This window comes from Chinchilla lanigera, unplaced genomic scaffold, assembly GCF_000276665.1.
Source record: "Chinchilla lanigera isolate Chin_1 unplaced genomic scaffold, ChiLan1.0 scaffold00014, whole genome shotgun sequence".
Lineage (NCBI taxonomy): Eukaryota > Metazoa > Chordata > Mammalia > Rodentia > Chinchillidae > Chinchilla > Chinchilla lanigera.
The window spans coordinates 26439490-26460923 of NW_004955415.1; the positions used below are offsets into that span (position 1 = coordinate 26439490).

General features: G+C 43.7%; 1 protein-coding gene across 1 annotated transcript in view; it reads left to right on the forward strand.

The window, feature by feature from the left end:
* Pcsk2 (proprotein convertase subtilisin/kexin type 2) overlaps positions 1–21434 on the forward strand; it is a 230393-nt gene that overhangs the window by 172977 nt on the left and 35982 nt on the right. The window contains exon 6 of the mRNA XM_005380904.1: positions 15147–15223. Within this exon, the coding sequence (XP_005380961.1) occupies positions 15147–15223 (77 nt within the window). The remainder of the gene's footprint in view (positions 1–15146; positions 15224–21434) is intronic.

A 21434-nucleotide genomic window follows, 5' to 3' on the forward strand; every position in this document is an offset into this window, starting at 1 on the left:
AAATAGGAGGAGGAGGAGGAGAAGAAGAAGAAAAAGAAGAAGAAAAGAAGAAGAAGGAGGAGGAAGAGGAGGAGGAAGAGGAAGAGGAGGAGGAGGAAGAGGAGGAGGAGGAAGAGGAGGAGGAGGTAGAAGCCAGGTGTGGTTGTACACATCTGTAATCCCAGCACCCAGAGACTGAGGCAGGAAGACTGCAAATTCAACCCTAGTCTGGACAATTCAGCAAGACTATTTTAAAATAAAAAGGACTGGTGATGAAGGTCAGTGTGAAGACCCTGAGTTGAATCCCCAGCACTGTCCAAAAATAAGAAGGCAAAGAAAGGGAAGGGGAAAGAGGAAAAGGAGGAGGGGTGAAAGAGAAGAAAGAGAAGGAAAAGAAGAGGGAAAATGAGAAGAAGAGGAAGAAGAGGAAGGAGAGTGGGCAAAGGACCCTTGCAGGCCCAGTGAGATGCCCTGTGACGAGGAGAAACAAGGAGGGCAAGGAACAAGCCACTGTCCTTCATAACTCTGCAGGCTCGGGATCACCACTCTGGGTTGTGACAAGGCCACAAAAATGCTGAGATGGACTAGAATGGGTGTTCTGGGGGCACCCCCAGAAGGCAGGGGCTGAGAGGAGCTCTTCTGATTCTTGAGCAAGGGATAATAACGGTGGCAGAGATGCCCAGGAACCCCAGGAGTCAAGTGGTGTCATCTGCAAAGATCTGGAGCAGAGTATTACCTTCCCAAGGAAGCAGTGCCCATAATTCATCCATGGACCCTGTGCACGAGGGATCATGGACGCAGATGTCCTGCCTTGGAGCAACTCAGTAAGCTACATGCATGGCCCACTGACAAGGGCTGTGGTCACGTTTCCATAGTTTATGAGTTATGAAGTTGGATTCCCATCACAAATGCTGTCAAAGGATTTTTTTGCTTCAAAACCAATTAAAATGATGAATAGCTGTGAAAGGAACCAGCATGCATTTCATCTTTCTCCAGAACAGTTGGGGATCATCCTTTCTTTCGGTCGCATTTCACATTAGTAGGGAACATGAAATTGATCACATTCACAGGCAAGCCTCAAACAACTGCTTCATGGAAGAAAACTCATCTACTTAGCTTTTGATCAGCTACAAACATTGAGATAGTTATAGTGTACTTCATGCTTTCTTTCCACTCATCCTTTCCAAGGTCATGACTCTCTATTCTCATCTTCTCCTCTTAGCAAGTTTATCCTAAAGAATCACCAAAGCAGAGAGTAGCTGTCCAAGACAAAAAAGAAATGAGTGAGATCACTGAGAAGAGTTCAAGCTTGGTTTGTTAGGAACTGTAAGTGGGTGGATACCCAAAACCCTGAGTCCCCTCCTCCTGTGGTTAGTGTCAGTCTCGCTGCCATTTAATAAGCTGTAGGACCTGATGTTCCCACTCCGTGCTGAGTGTGCCCAGCTAAACAAGGTGCTGTAGGCACATAAATTTCTTCTTCACCCTTGTATGAGTCAGTGGTCCTACCACTGGGAAAAAACACCTCTGACACTTGCAACTTAAAAAAGGAGAGGTTATTTGGCTCACAACTTCAGAGGTTCAGTCCATGGTCAGTGGCCAAGAGGTAGACCCTCTGAAGTCATGTCCCCAGGGATCACCTCCCCCAGTGAAGTCCCCTCTCCTAACATGTTCAGCTACAAACTCATCAATAAATTCATCTTCTAATGAGTGTAGCACCCCCATGTTCCAATCTCCTTCCAAACACATGAGTCTTTCAGGGGACATTTGAGATCTAAACCACAACAACCCTTTGCCATCACAGTGTGTTATGAATGTCAGGCGGAGAAGAAAAAATGGTATTGTGAACCAGATCTTACTTCTAGCATGAACTCAATCACTTCTAGCTGAAAAATTTTGAGCAAATCACACAAAATCACGGAAGCTCTGTTTTCCTATCCATAAAATGGATTTACAATCCCCAATTCCCCAAACTTTTGGAAGGCTCAGATGAGATTAGTTTGCCCTAACTTATACACATAGATAACTTGCATAGAAAGCATATGTGCATGTACCATAGCAACACACCCCTATGCAATCTATTTATCATCCATACAGTCGTGATTGGGACAGGAGGGAGAAACACTGGGTGAGTTGTGTTTAAGATAAAGTCCCAATAAATAATATTTGGACAGAACTACCACCGGGGAAGGTGACTCAGCTATCAGTGAACGCATCTCTGCTATTTTTAGGGCTGGACAAGAAGAGGCAGGTGATACTGAGTTGCGTAAGCAGCCTGGGTAGGCGGGATGTCAGCAGTGTCTATGTCCCTCTCAGGACATCTGAGCCCAGAGTTGGTGAACTTGACCTCAGCTGTCATGCAAAGGCAGGAAGAACCCCCACCTGGGGGCCAGGCAGAGGAGCCTTGAGTGAGTTCACAGCATCAGAGATTGCTGTCAAAAGGAGGGGAACACAGATTGACTTATACCTCATCACTGTGACAACACAACTGAGCCCCTAGCTGCTATGCTTGTCCTGATTCCTTTCCCAGACCCGCGTCTCCAATATCCCTGCCCTGATTTACATAGAGGGGCCATGGAGAGGCTGAGGCAGCACATGCAGTCTGTCAGAGCTGGATGTGCCCTCAGCTCCAGCTCCACCCAGCCCCATCCATCTGCCAGCTGCTGTAGATACCCTCTGCCCTCCTCCTGTCCTCTGTCCCCAAACGCAACCCTGCAGCCACTGTGAGTGGTCACCAGGCTTATAAGTCACCAGGACTAAATTCCATTGCCTTTCTAAAACCCACAGCTTTCCTTTCCCTCCACCCTTTCATTAGCCAGGGCTCTGAATCACCCTCACCTTACTCCACAGGTAATGGGGTGACGATGCCCGCAGTGAACTGCAAACCTCTTTCTTTTCCCCTTAATAAGGAATCAGTCTAATCCAAGGCAGTTAGAGAATGTGAGCTATGCGCTTCTTCGTGGAAGTTGAAAGACTCCGGTTACAAAGGAAGCACCATGGACAGGCTGTTGTTCACAGCCATGCAATGTCACCTCTGTCCTCATGGGCGGCTCAGGCCGGCCTCAGCAGTGCAGGTCACAGGAAAAGCACAGGAGCCCAGCAGCGCTGGCAGCAGGCAGGAAGGCAGAGCAGCTCCAGGGCCATGGTCCAGTGGCCAGGTCAGGAGTGCCATCCACCTCTGTCGTCTCTGCAGACTCTCAAGAGGTCAAATCTGGATGCTGAGGCCAAGAGGGGACTAAGCAGTCCCAGCTGTCAGTGTCTGTGTGAACCTTCACTGCTGTTAAGCCCAAACCACAGCTTATAGTAACCCTAGTTATTGCCTCATTCATCTATATCATGTGCTGTTAGTTATTGTGTAGTTCATCTATATCATTGTTAATTATTGTCAGTTATTTATTTCATCCATATCAGTTGTCAGAATCCAGAAAAACTATATTCTTGCTTTTCAAGACAATGACAGTATCTTGCCAGACACTGTGGCAAACACCTGTAGTCCCAGCACTCAGGAGGCTGAAGCAGGAGGATCACTGTAAGTTCAAGGCTAGCCTGGGCTACAAAGTGAGTTCAAGGCCAGCCTGAGCTACATAGGGAGACTCTGTCTCAGAAAGACAGAGGCAGAACAAGGGGGAAAGCACAGGGAGAGAACACACTTTTAAAGGAATGTTTTAAGTCCTAGATCTGCTAATGCTGCTTGGCATCTTGTTTGTCTGTAATTGGATGTATTTTTAAAGTTTTGACAGATTCTGAGTCTCTAAAACATTTTCAGGGCTACTGGTTGACAAACCACATGTTAAATCAGGATAGGGATAGAATATATTGATCACCGGTGTTAGTTCAGTGGTTCTGAACCTCGGCTATACATCAGAGTCACTTGAGGATGGTTGGTTTGTTTATTTGTTTTTCCTTTTGTTTGTCCTACCAGTGCCAGCAACCACCTTATGCCAATTAAATCAAGATCAAGTGCTTGCTCAAGCATTTACATTTCTTTTTTAAAAAACAATTTTATTGAACTAAAATTTGCATACCATTGAGCACTTACATTTCTAAAAATTCCTGAAGCAGTTCTCTTGTGCAGCCTGAGTTAGGAACCACTATTAGCTGATAACCAAAACTTCATTAAAAGTTCCATAACTCATGTATGAACTCATGAGAGTTAATAAGATACTTCAAGTAAGGGCATCTACTTTCCCAGTAGTGACTTGTAATTGCACAGTGCCTGACAAATAGTTGGTACTCAGAAATACTGGGTCAACAAAATAATGAACAATTGCCTGAATGCAGGAATGAATGGAATCAAAACTGGCTAGAGGCACATCTGAAGAAGAGTAAAGTCCCAATGGCTAGATTTACATACTTCCTTAAGGGACAAACAGAAGTTTGAGATAATTGGTATCACCCTTTTGAGATTTTCTCTTATCTTATTAAGGACAGGTCATTCTTTCCCACCCACTAAGATTAAAACAAAGACAACTAAGACTAAGACTAAAAAGACTAAGACTTTAGATTATCAACCAAGGTTAATGATGTCACTCATATGGGATCAATATTACCTAAGTGACTCTCCTTGCAATCTTATTCATTGATCATAATTTTGACCCATGTTGTAGCCACCTCATGATTTTGCTCTATAAAACTGACTTGGAGAGTTGGGCTCATTGGCAACCCATTTAGGAGCCCTCCTATCTCTCAGGAGCTATCCCTATTCCTCATTACTTTTCTCCAATAAATTTTCCTACTCTTAGAAAAAGAATGAATGGAGAGCTTTGAAGGCCAACAACCTGCAGGATGACAAGAACTGAAGCAATAATGTCAAAATGGCAAGTGGCAGGATTGAGATTTGATAACACAGCATCTTTAGTGTTACTTTTCCAAATCCTCCAGGTAGATTCTTGGGCCACTTTTGATACCCAGAGAAGTCAAAGCTGTAAACTTTACCATTACTTTCTTCCAATGTTTCCCACATGCACATCAGTCACAACACACTGTTGCAATTTTTGTGACTGGTAGTATTATTTACCGAGGATGCTTCCTTAAATTGGTTCCCTTTTTTAACACTAAAAACATGCCTTTTAAAAGGAAATTATAAATCACTATTTCAACACATTTATAGAAAAACAACCCATATCTCTTGACAGAAACAGAAATGACCATCAAAATCCAGGCCACAAAAACAAGAAAGGTGGCTGTTTCTGCCTGCCATGGCCTACTTCTGCCAAAGGAAGATTAACTAGGATGAGGAGGCTGAGTTCAATCCTCAATACCAGAAAAAAATTATCCCATCTTGGGGTATATAACTAAGTGATAGAGTACATGCCAGTATGCCCAAGGCCTTGTGTTCAATCTCCAGCACCAAAATTAATTAAATGAAAAAACTAGTGTTGCTGAAACCTCAGGAACACTTAACAGAGATTCTGCCATTGGCATCATAAGAACAATTGAAAGGAGCCACAGTCCTGTGGTGCCGGGTTAAATGGGGGAGAGCCACCACAGGTAAATTTTATCAGTCAGCTCTCCATCACTATGACAAAATGCCTGAGATAATCAAATAGGGAGAAGGTTTATTTTGGCTCATAGTTTAGGAGGTTTCAGTCCACGGCCAATTGGCCTCATCGGTTTTGAACCTGTGGGGACATTTTGGTGGGGAATGCAAGGTACGGCAAGACTATTTGCCTCACAGCTGGTGTATTAATCAGCTTTCCCCCTCACTGGGACCAAATACTGGACACCCATTACTGAAAGGAGGTTTATTTGGCTCAGAATTTCAGAGGATTCAGTCCATGGTCAGCTGGTCCCAAGATGAAATGTCATGGTGAAACAACAGAGCTGCTCACATCATGGTGGCCAGGAAGTGGGGCAGGGAAACAACATCATAGAAAAAGAGGCCAGGGGCCAGATACACTATCTAATGTCATAGCTCTGTGACCCCCCCCAACAGCCCACACTCAGAAGTGTGTTAAACAGCTCTGTTGCAGCTAAATTGATCATCCAGCTTAACTATATCACCTGTGAAGTGAAAAAGACAAAGAAGAAAGGAACAAGGTGGCACAATTCCCATTGAGGGCACATCCCCACTGACCTAAAACTTTTCATTCTACTCCCTTAAAAAAGCCACCACTTCCCCACAGTCCTTGGGCTGGAGACCCAGCCTTCAACATGTGGCCTCTGGGGACATTCAAGATCATATCCACAGCAGCATCTTATGAAATCCATTCTCAGCCAATGAGTTTCAAACTGTACTCAGAATCCCCAGGACTGTCAGGTAGTGCTGAAAAGATTTCAGAAAGGAAGCACTGTCAAGATTTTGGTGTCTGAGGAATTCATTCATCAATGTTATTTGTCTTATTATGTATATTTTTAAATCCTCCTTCTAAGAGGAACAGCAGAATCAAGAGAGAACAAAGAAATAGGCTGAATCCTGTTGTTGAAAGCAGAATTCACTTTCTTACTGGAAGTCTATTTGTTGGTCTTGACCTCAAAGGCATTATAGTGATTCCACATGACAGAAACTGCTGAATAAACCATGCTGGTAGAAAAATGAAAAAGAATGAATGAACCATACAAAGTAAGAGATATGCTTCCCCAGATTCTTTAGAGAAGTATGTCTCAGTGCAAAGCATTGAGTTATTAGCTCCATTTGTGTACTTGGATTTAAATAGAGTGATCCATTGACACTCTAGGGAATAAGTGCACTAACTTACACTTCTTTATTTCTTAATTTTTTCTATTTTAAACAACTCATGTGGTAAATACGATGCTTATGATTCCAATGCAGAGAAACAAGATTGCATAGCTAAGAGAGAGGCTTCTGCAGCCAGTCTTCTGGGTCTAAATCCTTCTCTTTCCCTTACATCTGTGTGATCTTGGGAAAACATTGACATCTCTGTACCTCAGTTTCCTTTCTCATAGCATGGTGTGATAATAAGTCCTACCCAGGTGAAGATATCATAAAGAGAAGCTAATATTTATGAAACTTCTGTAGGAGACCCTTGCACAAAATAAGTACTTAATGCATACTATCTGTCATTACAATATAAAAAAATTAACACTAAACAAGAGGTTATCAAATGAAAACTGTGTCACCCTACTACTCCAAACCCCATGCACTCCTTAGAGGTAAAGTCCTATAAAAGGCCCCTTGTCTTAGTTACTTTTCCCTCATTGCTGAGACAAAATAACTGACACTCAGAATTAAGGAAGGAAAGGTTTATTTAGCTCACAGTTTGTGGAGGTTTCAGTCCATACTCAGCTGGCTCCAAGGCAGAGTGGCACATGGCAGAGGGCAACAGTTCATGGTGGCAGAAGACAGCAAAAGCAGCAAGAACAAAATGGAGCGGCAAACAAGCCTCTTTCCCTCCTTTACAATGGATGCAAACTACCCGCCCCAGGGCGGGTGTAGCACTCACACCCATAATCCCAGCATTGGACCATAGATCAATCATAAATTCTAGAAGCCCACCCCATGACTGCATGAAGCTTTGGGGGGACATCCAGACACAAACCATAACACCCCTGCATTTCTTTGCAGAAATACTCTATGCATTAACAATCAAGTACATTCCCCTCTTCTATCTAACTCAGAGCTTATTATGCACTCCTTCTGCCATTGCCTCTTTCACTTAGCAATATTTCTTAGAAATGAGTTCCTTGCAGGCCTCATATCTTTTTCTTTTCCAGAGCTGCACAGTTTTGCATCTTATGAGAGTCCTATAATTTATTTAACTCATCCCTAATTTCAATATTTAGGTTTTTCTAGCCCTTCATTATTATAATCATGGCTGTCATGAATACATTTGAGCATACATCTTAGTCTTTTTGGGTTGCTATAGCAAAATATCTTAGAATGAGTACTTTATAAGCAACAGAAATTTATTTTTTATGGTTCTTGGTCTTGAAAATTGAAGGTCATGATGCCACAGATGCAGAATCTGCTCCTTATAGGTGGATTTTTCTTGCTGTGTCCTCACATAATAGAGAACACAGAGAAGCTCCTGCAGGTGTCTTTCATAAAGGCCTTAACCTCTCTTATGAAGATCCCACCTTCATGGCCCTCCTCACCAAAGAGCTCCCCTTTTAATTTCTTTCCCATCAGGTGTTCAGTTTCAACATATGAATATCAAAGGGACACAAACCTTCAGACCACAACACCAAGCAAGGCAACTGGACTGAATCACAGTTACCAAAAGACTAACAACACAGTTCATGAAATGGTAACCTATGTGTTTATTAACACATTCAATAGCAAAAGCTAGTGGCAGGTTGGGGTGTGCCGAAGATATTTCCACATATCTGCAGCAACTGTTATGTGGTGTGAAAATACACATCGACAGCAAGCTCGCAAGTACTGCTAAGAATACTCTGATTGGTACTCCACATTTGTGATGGAAGGAAATGCTCAATCTGAAGTGGTGGCCAATGAAAATAAAGATATAAACATTTTTTCCACCAAAGTTGTGAAGCCTGTCACAGAGCCAGCACTTAAAGATTAATTCCAGTGAGTGACAGCTTCTCCATGCATTTGTTCCACCCAGGAATGCATGCTTTTAGGGAAGCACTGGAAAGTCATGTGCAGGAATCAGCCTCAGTCTAATCCAGTCCGGCTTCATTGGCCAACTCTGATACCAAGACAAGCCAAGAAGATGTAGACAGACAAAGATCACTATAAAAAAGCCTCTCGGGCTGGGCTGGCCTATCTCTCAGAGCCATGGTTCATTCCTTCATTCTATATGTACCTCACAGGGTTTGGGGAACTACACAATAAGACAGTTTAAATTCCCTTGGAAAAACTGAAAGTTACCCTATTTAATGCAGGGTGTTGTGTTAACCACTCAGAATGATTATTATTGCTGTCTCTTCTTAAGTTTAATGTTTACAACTATTCCAAGTTCTGCTGATATGGGTGGCGGTGACAGTCAATGAGTGGAACTGCTCCACTTTGGAAAATATGAGTCCAGTTGCCCAGGACTTGGCCTGGGACATGGTGACACTCATGTGTCCTATTAGGTCACACCTTACCTATACATTGCTCTGGTAACTAGGGAAGTTCTAGAATTTCTAGGGGCAAAAACAGGAATGATGAGAGGCGGTGTCAAATCCACAGTCGGAGAGCACCGCCTCACAAGTAAAACACAAACCACTCTGGGAAACTTGGAAGCATAGAAGAGAGATTTCAAGAAAATTTTGGACTGCACATCTTTTCTCCTAATTTTTTGAGAGCTGGAGAAATGTTAAATTTCATTAAGTTTTACAGCCAGACTTAATATAGACATAAATCCCTTTTAATGTTGGTTTCAGTCAAAAGTGAGCTGAACATAATCGTTAAACCAGTGCATGTGGGAGAATTATTTGAGGAAAACCAAAATAGACACAATTGGGAACATTCAGCCATGACCATATTAGATGCAAGTAGGCGCAATAGCAAAATTCTTTAGGCTCTAATGGACTGGGTTATTTTCCTGCTCCGATTCCATACAGATGAGCTTTGTTCTGGGGCAGTATGGTTGCAATTGGGGAGTCTATCTAGGGAGGCTCATTTCTCTTTCATTAGTCCGTGAGCACAGTGCAATTTCAGCTAATACAGTTACACAGCTCCTAGCTGGGTTATTTGGTTAAATGCCTTCAGGGAAAGTAGCAATCCAGAATAAAGGGACAAATGCAATGTAGTTTCTTGTCCTGAATGCCTATGGCTGTGGAATTGCATTGGCAATTAATCATACCAGTACGCCACATTGTCCTCACGATCACATTGTTTGAGATGTTATTGAGTCTTGTGTTATTTGATGTTTTCAGAAAACATCTTACCACCACCCTAGTTAGGTTTCTAAAGGTCTGGGCTTGTATATAACAATAACTAGAGAGGTCTTTTTCTTGTCATTGCTTGTAGACCTGTTTATACCTTCACAGTGCACTTGGGAGAAGCTGAAAATAGGTGCCCTCTACCAGTGGGTGAACTGCAAAACAGCACCTTCCCTCCAGGCAAACCAACTAGGAAAAGGTGCCCGCTTTGATCAGACAAAGGAGACAAGGGCAGCCTCTCTGAGCTGACCAATTATTTTAAAGCCCAGCCCCAAAGGATGTGATTTGCCATCCCCTACGCAGTCCCCAGCTGCTCTCCTTGGGTGGGCACCCTCAGGCAAGGCACAACCTGCACAACTCTATATGACGGCCCTGATTCTAAAAACCACTTCCCAAACTTTGTAGGCAGACCAGAGCTTGCTCCTCGGTGCTCTAATAAGATCTGTTCAGTCCCATCACTTGAGTGCCCATGTAAATCTATAAACTTACTGCAAGAGCCCAGTATCATCAGAGTTCAGACACAATGTGACTCTTAAAAATTAACAGTGGGGCTGGGGTATGACTCAGAGGTAGAGCACTTGCCTAGCACACACAAGGTCCTGAGTTCAATCCTCAGTACCAAAATAAAAGGAAGATGAACAAGGTCATTGCAGCAGACACCGCGTGAACCCCCCTCATTAGAGCAATCTCTTCTGCAAGCTGGAGGGCTACAGACACCTGCGCTTCTCTACAAGGCCCGGGTTCCAACCACAGAGACAGTGGGACATTTTCAGATGGAAAAGCAGAGGAGCTACAGGGTTGGGGGCTCGCAAGAGCTGCCCTCAATCAATGATAGGCATGGGTGGTGGAAACCAGAGTGATCCTTCCTCCCCGTCACAGTGGGGTGCTCTCTGTGGTCTCCATCAGTGCTCCTGTGGGCGGAGCTCCAGTTTCTGACCCTAGCAACTCACCTGATAATCTGCCTTTGATTGGCATGAGGCAAGGGAGAGGTAAGCTTCAAACTCCTCATGGTGTAGGCTGACTAGTTCTCATCAGATTCCTTTTCAGCAACTCCCACCCAGCTAGAGAGAATAGAACATGGGACAGATGTATCCCAAAGCAAAGAGGACTGCCCAGGAATTCACAGTCTAGGAGATTCTATACTGCAGGCTATTGGTTGACAGTCAGGGAGCTTATGTGGCCTAGGACATGCTGGGTCAGGCATTGGCCAACTTCCCAACAGAGGACATGTAGTGATGCTCAGGCTTTGCCGTTTCTGCATAACTGCTTGACTCTGCTGTCCTATTGCAAAAGCAGCCATAGGCAGTTTGTAAACAAAGGGATGTAGCTGTGTTCTAATAAAACTTTATCTACAAAAACAAGTGGCAGGTCAGATTAGGTGCCTGGGCCATATTTTGTGACTCTTACGAGTCACAGTCACTCCTGTGCCACAATCACCTAAAACCAGGTCTCTCTGACATCAGCACTTCTCCTCCTCCACCAAGCTGTAACCACAGACACAGGTATCTTGTGCAGCCCAGCGAGCAGAGCCCCTCGGCACAGAGACATTAAGTTCCAGATTTGGGACTAGGGATCTAACAGGCCAGAGGGTTCTGTGAAAATCAGTACTTTCCCTGTCTTTTCTTAGTTTAGTGTGCATGCAGGTCATGTATCTAAAACACACAACTTAATGACCAAACCCATGAGTATTCAACTCTCTGGCTCAGGGCAAGCCATAACCTTGTTTTCCAACTATGTATTCGAACATTCCGAAATTAAACCTTTGGATTATTGAATACCACAAGTGGGTTTTTTTTTTTTTTCTGCCTGCACTCAACTTTTATAAAAGAAAATGAGCCATTATAAGAAGTTTCTTCCAGAAATAACTTCTAGGGAAGTCCTGAGGTCAGTTTGGATTCAACCCAATCTTCTCGCTGTCAGTGAGATGGTACAATGATAATTCAAGTTTTTAATGATGACTCTGAATCATCCCTATCCTGAATCATCGAAGATTAAATTATGCTCAATAAATAGCCAGTATTTTCTAAAGCAAGAAAATAGACTTACATACTTTAGAAAGAAGTTAGAGAAGACCAAACAATAACAAATACTGAGCTCAGCCCGGGATGACCACAACACTGAGTTTACCAGAACACCACTTCCTCTCAAATTTCCATGTTAATGGACACTACAGAAAAGTCCAGTATAATTCAAGGCCAGTTTAACTTATTCTTGTACATAAGTAATTTTATGGGAGACAACACTGTAATTCAAATCAGCAAATGATTCAGTTTGGCTATAAAAGCACAAACAGAACCCTTGAAAAATTCGCTCGCTGTTCTTTCTCGCTGTAAACTATTTGATTTTCAGCCAGAAAACATACTACCAAACAAGACCAACTCTTTGCTTTCCTTAATGCTCGATGTAGCCTGTTACCCAAAGAATCAAGTATTAGTCATCAAATTCAGCATAAAAATAACAAAATTCGGGGATTCCTAAGTCATCATCTATTTCAATGTTGAGAGGCACGTTTGACCTCAGACAACATTGACATGGTCTTTCTTCTTGTAAGAATGGTGGCAGCTTCCAAAGGTCTCAGAATTTGCCAGTCCTTCCTTCTAACCCCCACCTGCTTGGTGGAAGCCATCTAGTCCAGGATGGAGAGCTGAGAGACCGCAACCCAGCCCCAAGTGGTGATTTTGAGCCAGAAAAATAAGCCAGAGTAAACAGCTTGTAAAAGCAGTTGCTCCAGAGCAAGCAGCAAGTGCAGCAGTTCTCTGCTCTTCTCTGATTGATTCTCCATTCTGTCTGCCATCTTAAATTCACTGACAATAGAAATTTGATCTTGGTCAACTCAAGCTTTGCACCACCTTCCCTATCTCTAGTATTTTCCTCAAGCTCCAAGAATTTGTGCAACATGGAGAAGGAATGGGGGCCATGGTGCTAGCTGTCTGTCTACTGTCCACTTTAGCTTCTAAGACATCCCCATTCCCATGGTCCTTAGTCATCAAGCCACAAAGACGCTGCCTAAACCCTGGATCCCCACTGTCCTGACCATTAGAACTTTCTAGGCCAGCTGTTCCCAATGTCATGTCCTCACCTGTCTCAGCTCCCACAGAATATTGTGCTACTGCCTATCCTGTATTGGGGTTCAGGTGGCTGCAGAATGAGGCACCCTAAAACTATTAACTGAGGTGCCTCACAGAGCCACTTTAGATCTATGACTTGAGACACCTGTGCTAGGATGAGTGCTGGACCTTTCTGACTTTGACCTCCCAAAAAGCAGGCAAAACCCCATCCTACATCATGAACACAGCTCAAAACAAAGGGGTGGGCTGCTCATGCCCAGCTCCATATCCAAATCACCTTCCACCACAGAAATTCTAATCTCTTCTGTGGAGAAACAAAGCACGCTTAGCAAACAGTCTCCCAAATCTATTGCTGAAGTATGAACTTCAGCTTTGAAACCCAAAAGAAAAGATATTAACTTGTGTTTCTTTCAATATTCATGCCCGGCACCTCAGAATGCTCTTCCGAAAACTTCAGAGACAAGGAGTAGCAGAACATGCTTATGGAAGAAGGCAAATAAGCTACTATCTCCAAATGATATCCCTGGAAAGAACTGGAATCCACATCTCTCAAAGAAAGTAAAGAAAGGAAGATGCAAATCTGAGAGAGCCCCAGAGACTAGAATCATAGACCAAATACAGAATTAAACTTTACACGTGAAGAAAGTAACCTGGGATCCATGTGGGGGAGGAGGGGAGTGGAGACCAGAGCTTCCTCCCCAAAAGTGCCAGTGCTGGGTGAAGACCTAGAGCCTGGAATGAAGGATAGACATGTTCAAGACTGAAGGAGAATGGCAGGGCCAAATTGCACTGCTGCCCAGGTGCATTTGTCTATTAAATCAGAACAGGTTGAGGTTGAGTAGCCTTCATCCAAAATGCTTGGGACTGCAAGTGTTTTGGATTTGAGATTTCTTTCAGATTTGGGAATATTTGCATACAGCTGAGATTGCCTTGGGGATGGGACCCAAGTCTAGACATGAAAGTCATTCGTGTGTCATGTGTATCTTGCACGCTTAGGCTGAGGGTTATTTTATACAATATGTTTAGTGCAGCTGCATTTTGACCATGATTTGTTCTATGGGGCGAGGTGTGGAATTTTCCGATTTAGTGCCACATCAGTGCTCAAAATGTTTCTGATTTTAGAATTACAGATTTCAGACAGATGCTCAAGCTATATGACAGTTCTGATCATTGCAACTTCTGGTGACCAGCAGCCCTTTGTCATGCAGCAAATGAAAACAAAAATGAATGGAATCCACCAAGCGGTTCTTTAAAACATTGTGCCAGTAATACACTGTATTTGCAAACTAGAGTGTATCACAGACTGAAGGGTGTTGCCTCCCACAGGAGCACAGTTCCTGTGGGACTGAGAAACACCACAGCCAGCAGGCAAGTGTCCTCTTGCCCCGTGTGTGCTGTGGACCAAGGAGGCATCTGGGGTCTTTGCAGCAGAACCCAAAAGTGAAGAAGACCAAGAGAAGAGAGGAACTTCTGGGGAGCCCCACCCTAGGCCCTGGGCAAGTGGAGGAAGCAATAGGGAAGGGGTGGCCCCTTCACCAAGTGATAGAGGGTCACCTCCCAACACTGACACAAATAAAAGACCAACTAGAGACACAACTGCAAAAAAAAAAAAAGAGTGAAATCACGCAAATGAGGACATAATTGATGTGTATAGGGGGACAATCAATGGAAAAGTTAGAAGCGTAGAATTAGTTTTACACTCCTAGCTGTCTACTGCAGCATGGAACATGCGTGGTTGTCACAGTTTGCAAGTGTGTATTTACTGGTTTGATCACACGTTTGATGTCTGCTCCCCCAAGTAGGCTGTAAGTTGCATGAGGAAAAGGACGCCACTATTGTCCTCTCCATCTTAGCAGTCGACATATGTAAGACTGTCCATATCTGTCCAGTGAATAAACAAAGTTAGTTATGGACCCTATTGAGGGTTCTGGTAGGGGTTTAGCATCCTGAAGAGAAAAGGAGATGGCCTTAGCCAGGCTGAAGTAGGAAGCCCAAAGTGGACCTTACTCATAAAGCAGGAAATCACAGGCCACCTCACTGCGACATGAAAACTAGAACCTCAGGCCATCCCCCCAACTGTGTAGAGAAAGCTCACCACAAGCCCAGGGGTCTTGGTGAACCCTGTGAACCCCCAGGAGAAAGTGAGCCTAGAGACAAGATGAAGATACGAGGTCCGGGGCAGGGCACTGGCACAGCCCTCCGGGGCTCTAACATCTCCAGCTCTCTAAGCACCAGACAGCATGGCCCCCAGCACTGTCCCTTGCTCTGCCTCTGGCTTCACTGACGTCACTCGTGCCTTGTGTTTTTCAGAATGCCGAAGCCAGTTACGACTTCAGCAGCAATGACCCCTACCCATACCCCCGGTACACAGACGACTGGTTCAACAGGTGAGCCGGGCCTGGGTACTGGGCCCACTAGGCGCTAGGGCTTTGTTTCCCGCTGTTTTCTTTAAAGCCTGACCATCACCAGCAAAATCAACCCAACGCTTCACTGACCATTGTGATTTTCCTTCTCGGTGGCTACATTCTCTATATTCATGGGTTTTTAAAAATATTACAATGCTCAAGAATGATCTTTTGACAATTTTGTTCTGTTGAAGTAGAAATTATTTGCCACTTTGTTAAAGATAAAAATAGAAATAAGAAATTCTTTCTCAAGCTACCACAGGGTGATTGACAATTTTTCAGAAGCTGACTTTGCTTGATCTGGTGAAACTATTGCAGGGAAAGGTTTTGCCTTGCTGGGTCGATGTCTGTTATGTTTTTGAAAAAGCATTTCTGCTATAAGGCTATAGCAGCTCACTTTCAACCAGACCAGGTATGGTTGGCAGGGGTGTGAAGGAATGTTTGGGATAAATATATGAAAGTGTTCAGATGTTCAGTCTACAGGTATCACCTTTCTTCAACCTGCTTTGCTACTAAACGTGTAAATGCACTCTCTCTTTTTTCCTTTGAGTAAACATCATGCTTACATAGCTAATTGCATATAATAAATTAAGATGTGTGCTTCGTTCAGTGAAAGAACACTGTAATTTTTAAACTTGTCTCATGGAGAGAGATTGATCAATGGGTTAGAAGATAGAGTTAGACAGGAAGGGAAGGTGCCATTGCACGGTAGGGCCCCTACAGATAGCAATGACATAGTGAATATCTCAGAATGCTGTGGGAAAGGATGTTTGAATATTTTCACTACAAAGAAATAATTAAATGTTTGGGAAGACAGATACATTTCATTTGACATTACACAATGTTTTCATATGTTGAAACATCACCTGGTGGCCGTTAATAAGTAATTTTGCTTTTATGCATCAGTTTAAAATAAATTTAATTTAAATAAGTAAATAAAATAAATGTAATGCTTCTCTATTATCCATACCCTTGGGTGAAGTTCGTGAACATATGGAATTCAATGCGTGGCATAAAAATACATTACATGCAGAGTATTTTATCATGGCTTTTACTTCTCATAGCAGCAAGAGCTACCCTTTTTAGCTTGGTGATGAGGAAGCAGGCTCAGCAAAGTTGAATAGCTTCCTTAGTCTAGCAATTAATGTTCAAAACAAAGTCAAAGGTAGACTCCTGTTTCCAGTTGCTTCTAAATCTGAATGTGTACTATTTTTTTATAAGTATCGCTTTAATGTTTTATACCAGAAGTGTAACACCTGAGTGACCCAGGGAAACTCCTTAGTAGACCCGTGGCTTTAGACTCTGTTCTTACAGTTTGGTTTTTTTTTTTTTTTTTTTCGTTTTTCTCCGGTACCGGGAACCAAACTCACGACCTTGCACTTGCCAGGCAGGCGCTTTGCCGCTGAGCTAAATCCCCAGCCCCTGTTCTTACAGTTTGGAAGCTGACCTAAGAACACCAGGGGGAGAGATCAGGAACATGGACTCTAGGGTGTGGAAACTGCCAAAAAATGAAGAAAAGGATAAAGAAGTAAAATTCAAGTCCGTTCTGTGCTTGAAGGATCGTTGCCAATGCCCTATAGAGAAATCATTCTCTGCCAGCTTCATCTGCAGCCTGAAAATTGCCACGCAGGGCTTGGAAGTTGTGTGTCTGGAGGATGAGGCCGTATTAAAAAGATCTGAAAACCTCAGGCACGAGGTGCCACTTCTTCCCATGACTTACAACACCAGATCCTAGCATACTCTTAGCAAATGAGCCACTTTCAGATACAGGGAAATGAAGCTGCAGAATAAATGCGATTCAACACTGAGATAGGCCAATAAATGTCCAATAAATGTCCAGCACTGAGCCTGGTGTTGGACATAATCGGCAGTGGCAGTGAGGGACGCTGTGTGCGGAAGGGTCTGGCTTCACCTGAATTGATCACCAGCCCTCCCCTTGGATATCAGAAAGGGCAGGCACAGCACATGTATCAACCAGCTATCTCTCCACAGCTAATGGGTGCTCAATTAATTCTTGATGGATTGATCCAAGCACAAACACAGAAGCCAACAGAATAGTTTTTCCCAAATCCTGTGTACTAAATTCAAACACAAGCACCTCCAACCAAATCTGCTTGTACGGTAGGCTGCAGGAATACTCCTACAACACAAGAACACCAAGGAAATGCCTTCTTCCTTCAATATTTTCTTTGGCCAACTTGCTCTTGAAAGAACAATTTTAAACAGGCTAAAAACCTCTAATTAGAACCAATTAGTGTTTAGTGTAATAAAAATTTGTTGCTGTCAGCAGTAAGAATTCCCTGGTATCCATTTACGGGAGACACAGTGGCAGTGACTCCCAGCAGGCGTTATCTCCGTGTTGTAGGAAGCCAGTGACTCAAGGCTGCGTGCACTTTGACCAGTAAGTGGGTCTCTCCCAATTAGCCACTCATTTTCAAAGATCCTTACCCACCTCGGCTTGTTATTCAAAGATTGAGCTTTTATCATTCTTCTGCCACCACCACCACCCCATCCTGGGGGTTGAACCCTGAGTCACATGCATACCAGGCAAGTGCTGTACCACTGAACATGTTTACTCTATTTTAACACAAGGTCTTACTAAGATGCCCAGGCTGGCCTCTAACTTGCAATCCTCCTGCCTCAGCCTCCCAAGTAGCTGGATTACAGGTGTGCACCACCACAGTCAGCTACAGTACCACAGATTAGATAGGCCGAGCTCAGCTCATGGCATCTCAGAATGTAACTACTGTTGTAACTGATTATGGGAGGAGAATGAGTCAAAGTTCAAGCCTCACTGTGGGGAGAATCCTTCATCCAAAATGTTGGCACCACTCTTGAGATGATTCCTGCTTGGCACAGGACGAGTTTGAATAAAGCATCCTTCCCGTAAGTATAGGATACATTTATGAAAACGTCTGTCTAGGGTTAAATGATACTACATCTGGTATTTTCTTCAATATTACTGATATCTTGAGGAAAGAGGTGAGAGATGGGTTGGTGTGTGGAGGAAATAAAAATGGCTATGAGTTAATCATTGTTAAAGCTGGGAGACAGTTACATGGGAGTTCATCCTATTTTCCTGTCTTTGCTATTTTCTACAATAAAAAGTAAACTTAAAGTGAATCAGGCAGGAAAAAAAAAAGGGCAATAAATAGACCTGGGACTTGAGGTCTCAAAATAGACTTTTGTACTTGTGACACTACTTGACTGGGTGTCCAAACGTCCACCAAGCTGGCAAAGTCTCAGGAAGAAGAAGCCTGCGCCCAAATGTCTGCAGTGCTAACGTGGCCAAAGGAGCAGCAGCACAGGCAGAACTAAGGCACCGTGTGTAACTCACCATCATTAAGCCACTGGGCTTAGTAGTCGTATGCATGAGATAGTCGTATGTATGAGATGAGGTCAAAATACTTGGCCAATGTTTAAATTTTAAAAATTATTCCAGTAAAAGGCACATTGCCATGAATCCTCAAAACCTCCCCTCTCACTTCAAACACACCTATCCATCTGGAAGTCCTTTTACGTGAGTGTCTTTATGACAGGTGATCAAAAATATAGGGAATGCTGCTGCCAAGTGGCATGCAACAGAAAAGTGTGCTCGTAAAAACACCACAGCACGTCCTCATTCACCTTATTCAGTGGATCTGGCACCATGTAACTTCTGGCTCTTTCCAAAGTCAAAATGACCATGAAACATAAATATTTTAAATCCATTAGGACATCAAGGCAGCCATAACAGCACAACTAAAGACACTCATGAAAGAGGACTCCAGAGCTGCTGCAGAAAGTGGCAAGGACAATGGGATAAGTATATTCAAAGCATAGGGGATTAACGGCAATGCATCCTTTACTATAATAATTCTTTTCATTTAAGTATCCACCGTAGTTTCCTGTCACATCTCATATTAATTCAATTAATTCTGGATAAAACCCTCCAAATTATGTTCATTTTGGAAACTGAGGTGCAGATCCTAAGCTCCTGTTCAAGGTCACACCACTTCTGAGTGATAAAGGCAGCTTTTGGTGCCCCACGTGGGAATCATCAGTCCAGGATTTGAAGGAGTGGAGTTGGGGCTGGAGGACAGTGTATTCCAGGTGGAGTTGCAGCTGGAGGACAGTGAATTCCAGGGCAAGTGTGTGGTTTAGGCAGAGACAGTGAAGAAGGAGGTACGGGTATGTTCAAGAGGTGGCCTGGGTAACTGACGCAGGTGTTAGAGACTGACACAGGGGGTTGCATTCTAAGAAGGTTCACCTAAAAGGTGGGGCAGGAAAGGTGTGAGTGGGCTGCTAAGAGAAAAGAGATGGGGATACTTCACGGGCAGGAGCATGGGATGAGGAGCCTCCTCCACCACACTCCGGGAGCATCGCTTCCCTGTGCCCAAGCCTCGAGCCCAGCCATGGCCCTTGGCCAGCACAGAATCTACAGCTGGTGGCAAAGGAGCCTCTCGCAGCTGCAGGGCCACAGAGGCTTACCCAGGACCTGCAGCATCCTTTCTGCATGTGGCACCAAGTCTGGCCCCCAGGCCACATTAAGGGCTGCCCACCACTGCCCAGGGAGGGGTCTCTCGCTACACACCACTCCAGCCGTGCTGCCCGCACAAAGGTGAGCAGGATGCAGGAACAATGGGCAGGAATCGGCAGCAGCTCCCCATCACTGCTGCGGAAGGGAGAAAAGAAACTGCACCCTCAAGCCTGGAATAAAGCATGGCCCTTGGATGAGAAACCGACTTCGGGAGCATCCCCTCTTCCTGGGTGTCCTGTGCTAAGCCATTGCAGCAGCCCTGCAGATTTCCTCATCCCCTTGTCTTCCTTCCAGTTTGCATGGCTTTAAGAACATATTTAAAATCCCAAGCCAAAGACTCTTCAGGAAAACAAACTTGAAATGAGACCTGCTTTGGACAGGTGTGTGTATTAGAATGGCCTGCCCTGGGCTTGATGAGATTTTGCAAGATGGTTCCTTTTTCACAGAGTCAGTGTATTTATTCTCCGGTGAAGCATTTAATAATTACAGGCAGTATCTGAGCTCCGGGGATATATCTGAAACACAGTCAAGACATTTACAAACAGAGTCTAATTTTCTCCTAGTTTGCAATCAGAGAAATCCATTTGGCTAAACAAAATAATAACCCAAACTGCAAAAAGGTAGGAAATATTACACATTTAATGAGCATCAGTAATGAGCAGAAGAGATATCATTGATTGGCTGCGGGGCATCAGGATCTAACACATCTTGTTTCTTGCTAGAATTCAGAAAATATTGATTGGCTGCTTGATGGATGGGTGGCCCTACCTTTTCAGCCGTGATGTTGAGTGGCCTTGACATCTGTCCATTTTACAGCTGCCTGCTACTCACAAGGTTTGAGGCCCACATTTTGTCAATAGTCTTGCAGCCTTGCTCCGTTGTAAGTCAATGTGTGGTGAAACAGCGCAGATCTGTATTCCATTACTGTGCTGCTGTCCATAAAATCGCTAGTGCGTAGCATTTCCTTGACAGGCATTCCCCATGGAAATGTCATCCCTGCCACCGGCGGTATTTACGGAGCGTTCAAGGGTGCAGCACACTCTCTCTATTAGGCCCTAAAGAGTAAGAGATTCCGGATTAGATGTGATTCCTGAATGTAAAAAGTTTACTATAAATTCAGAAAGAAGGAAGACATTTATTACTTAAGCAACTGAGATGGGGGGAAGGAAGAAGGACAAATGGATGCTAAAAAATATTTATCTCTCTGGGAGTTAATGTGATTGATGGTGTTATTAAACCTTCAGATAAGAAAAATTTCTGGGAATTAACTTTTTGTTCCTTATTAAAAGTCGTATTTCATTTTGAAGAACCTACATAGCAAGCCATGGAAGAGTGTATGGGACACATGGCTATGCTGGCTCGCTCCTTCCAAGCTGATGTAAACTGACACTTTACCCCAGTGACACTTAATGGCTTAGGAAGAGAAGAACATCTTTCCCTTATGTCTTTATGGACCGATTCTGAAATCACTTCCTGGAGACTAAAATTCAAATGGTTTTCAAAGACCTAGTCTAACATTTTTTCAAGTGAGCTTCGAGATTCCCTGAAAGGTAGATTTAGCTTAAAGGTTGCTGCTTGTAACGACCGAACTAACCCTCTCTCCGCCCAAACCAGAGCTCGGTGAGCTCCCAACAGACTATAATTTTGTTAGCTATTCAGAGCCATTGCAGGAGC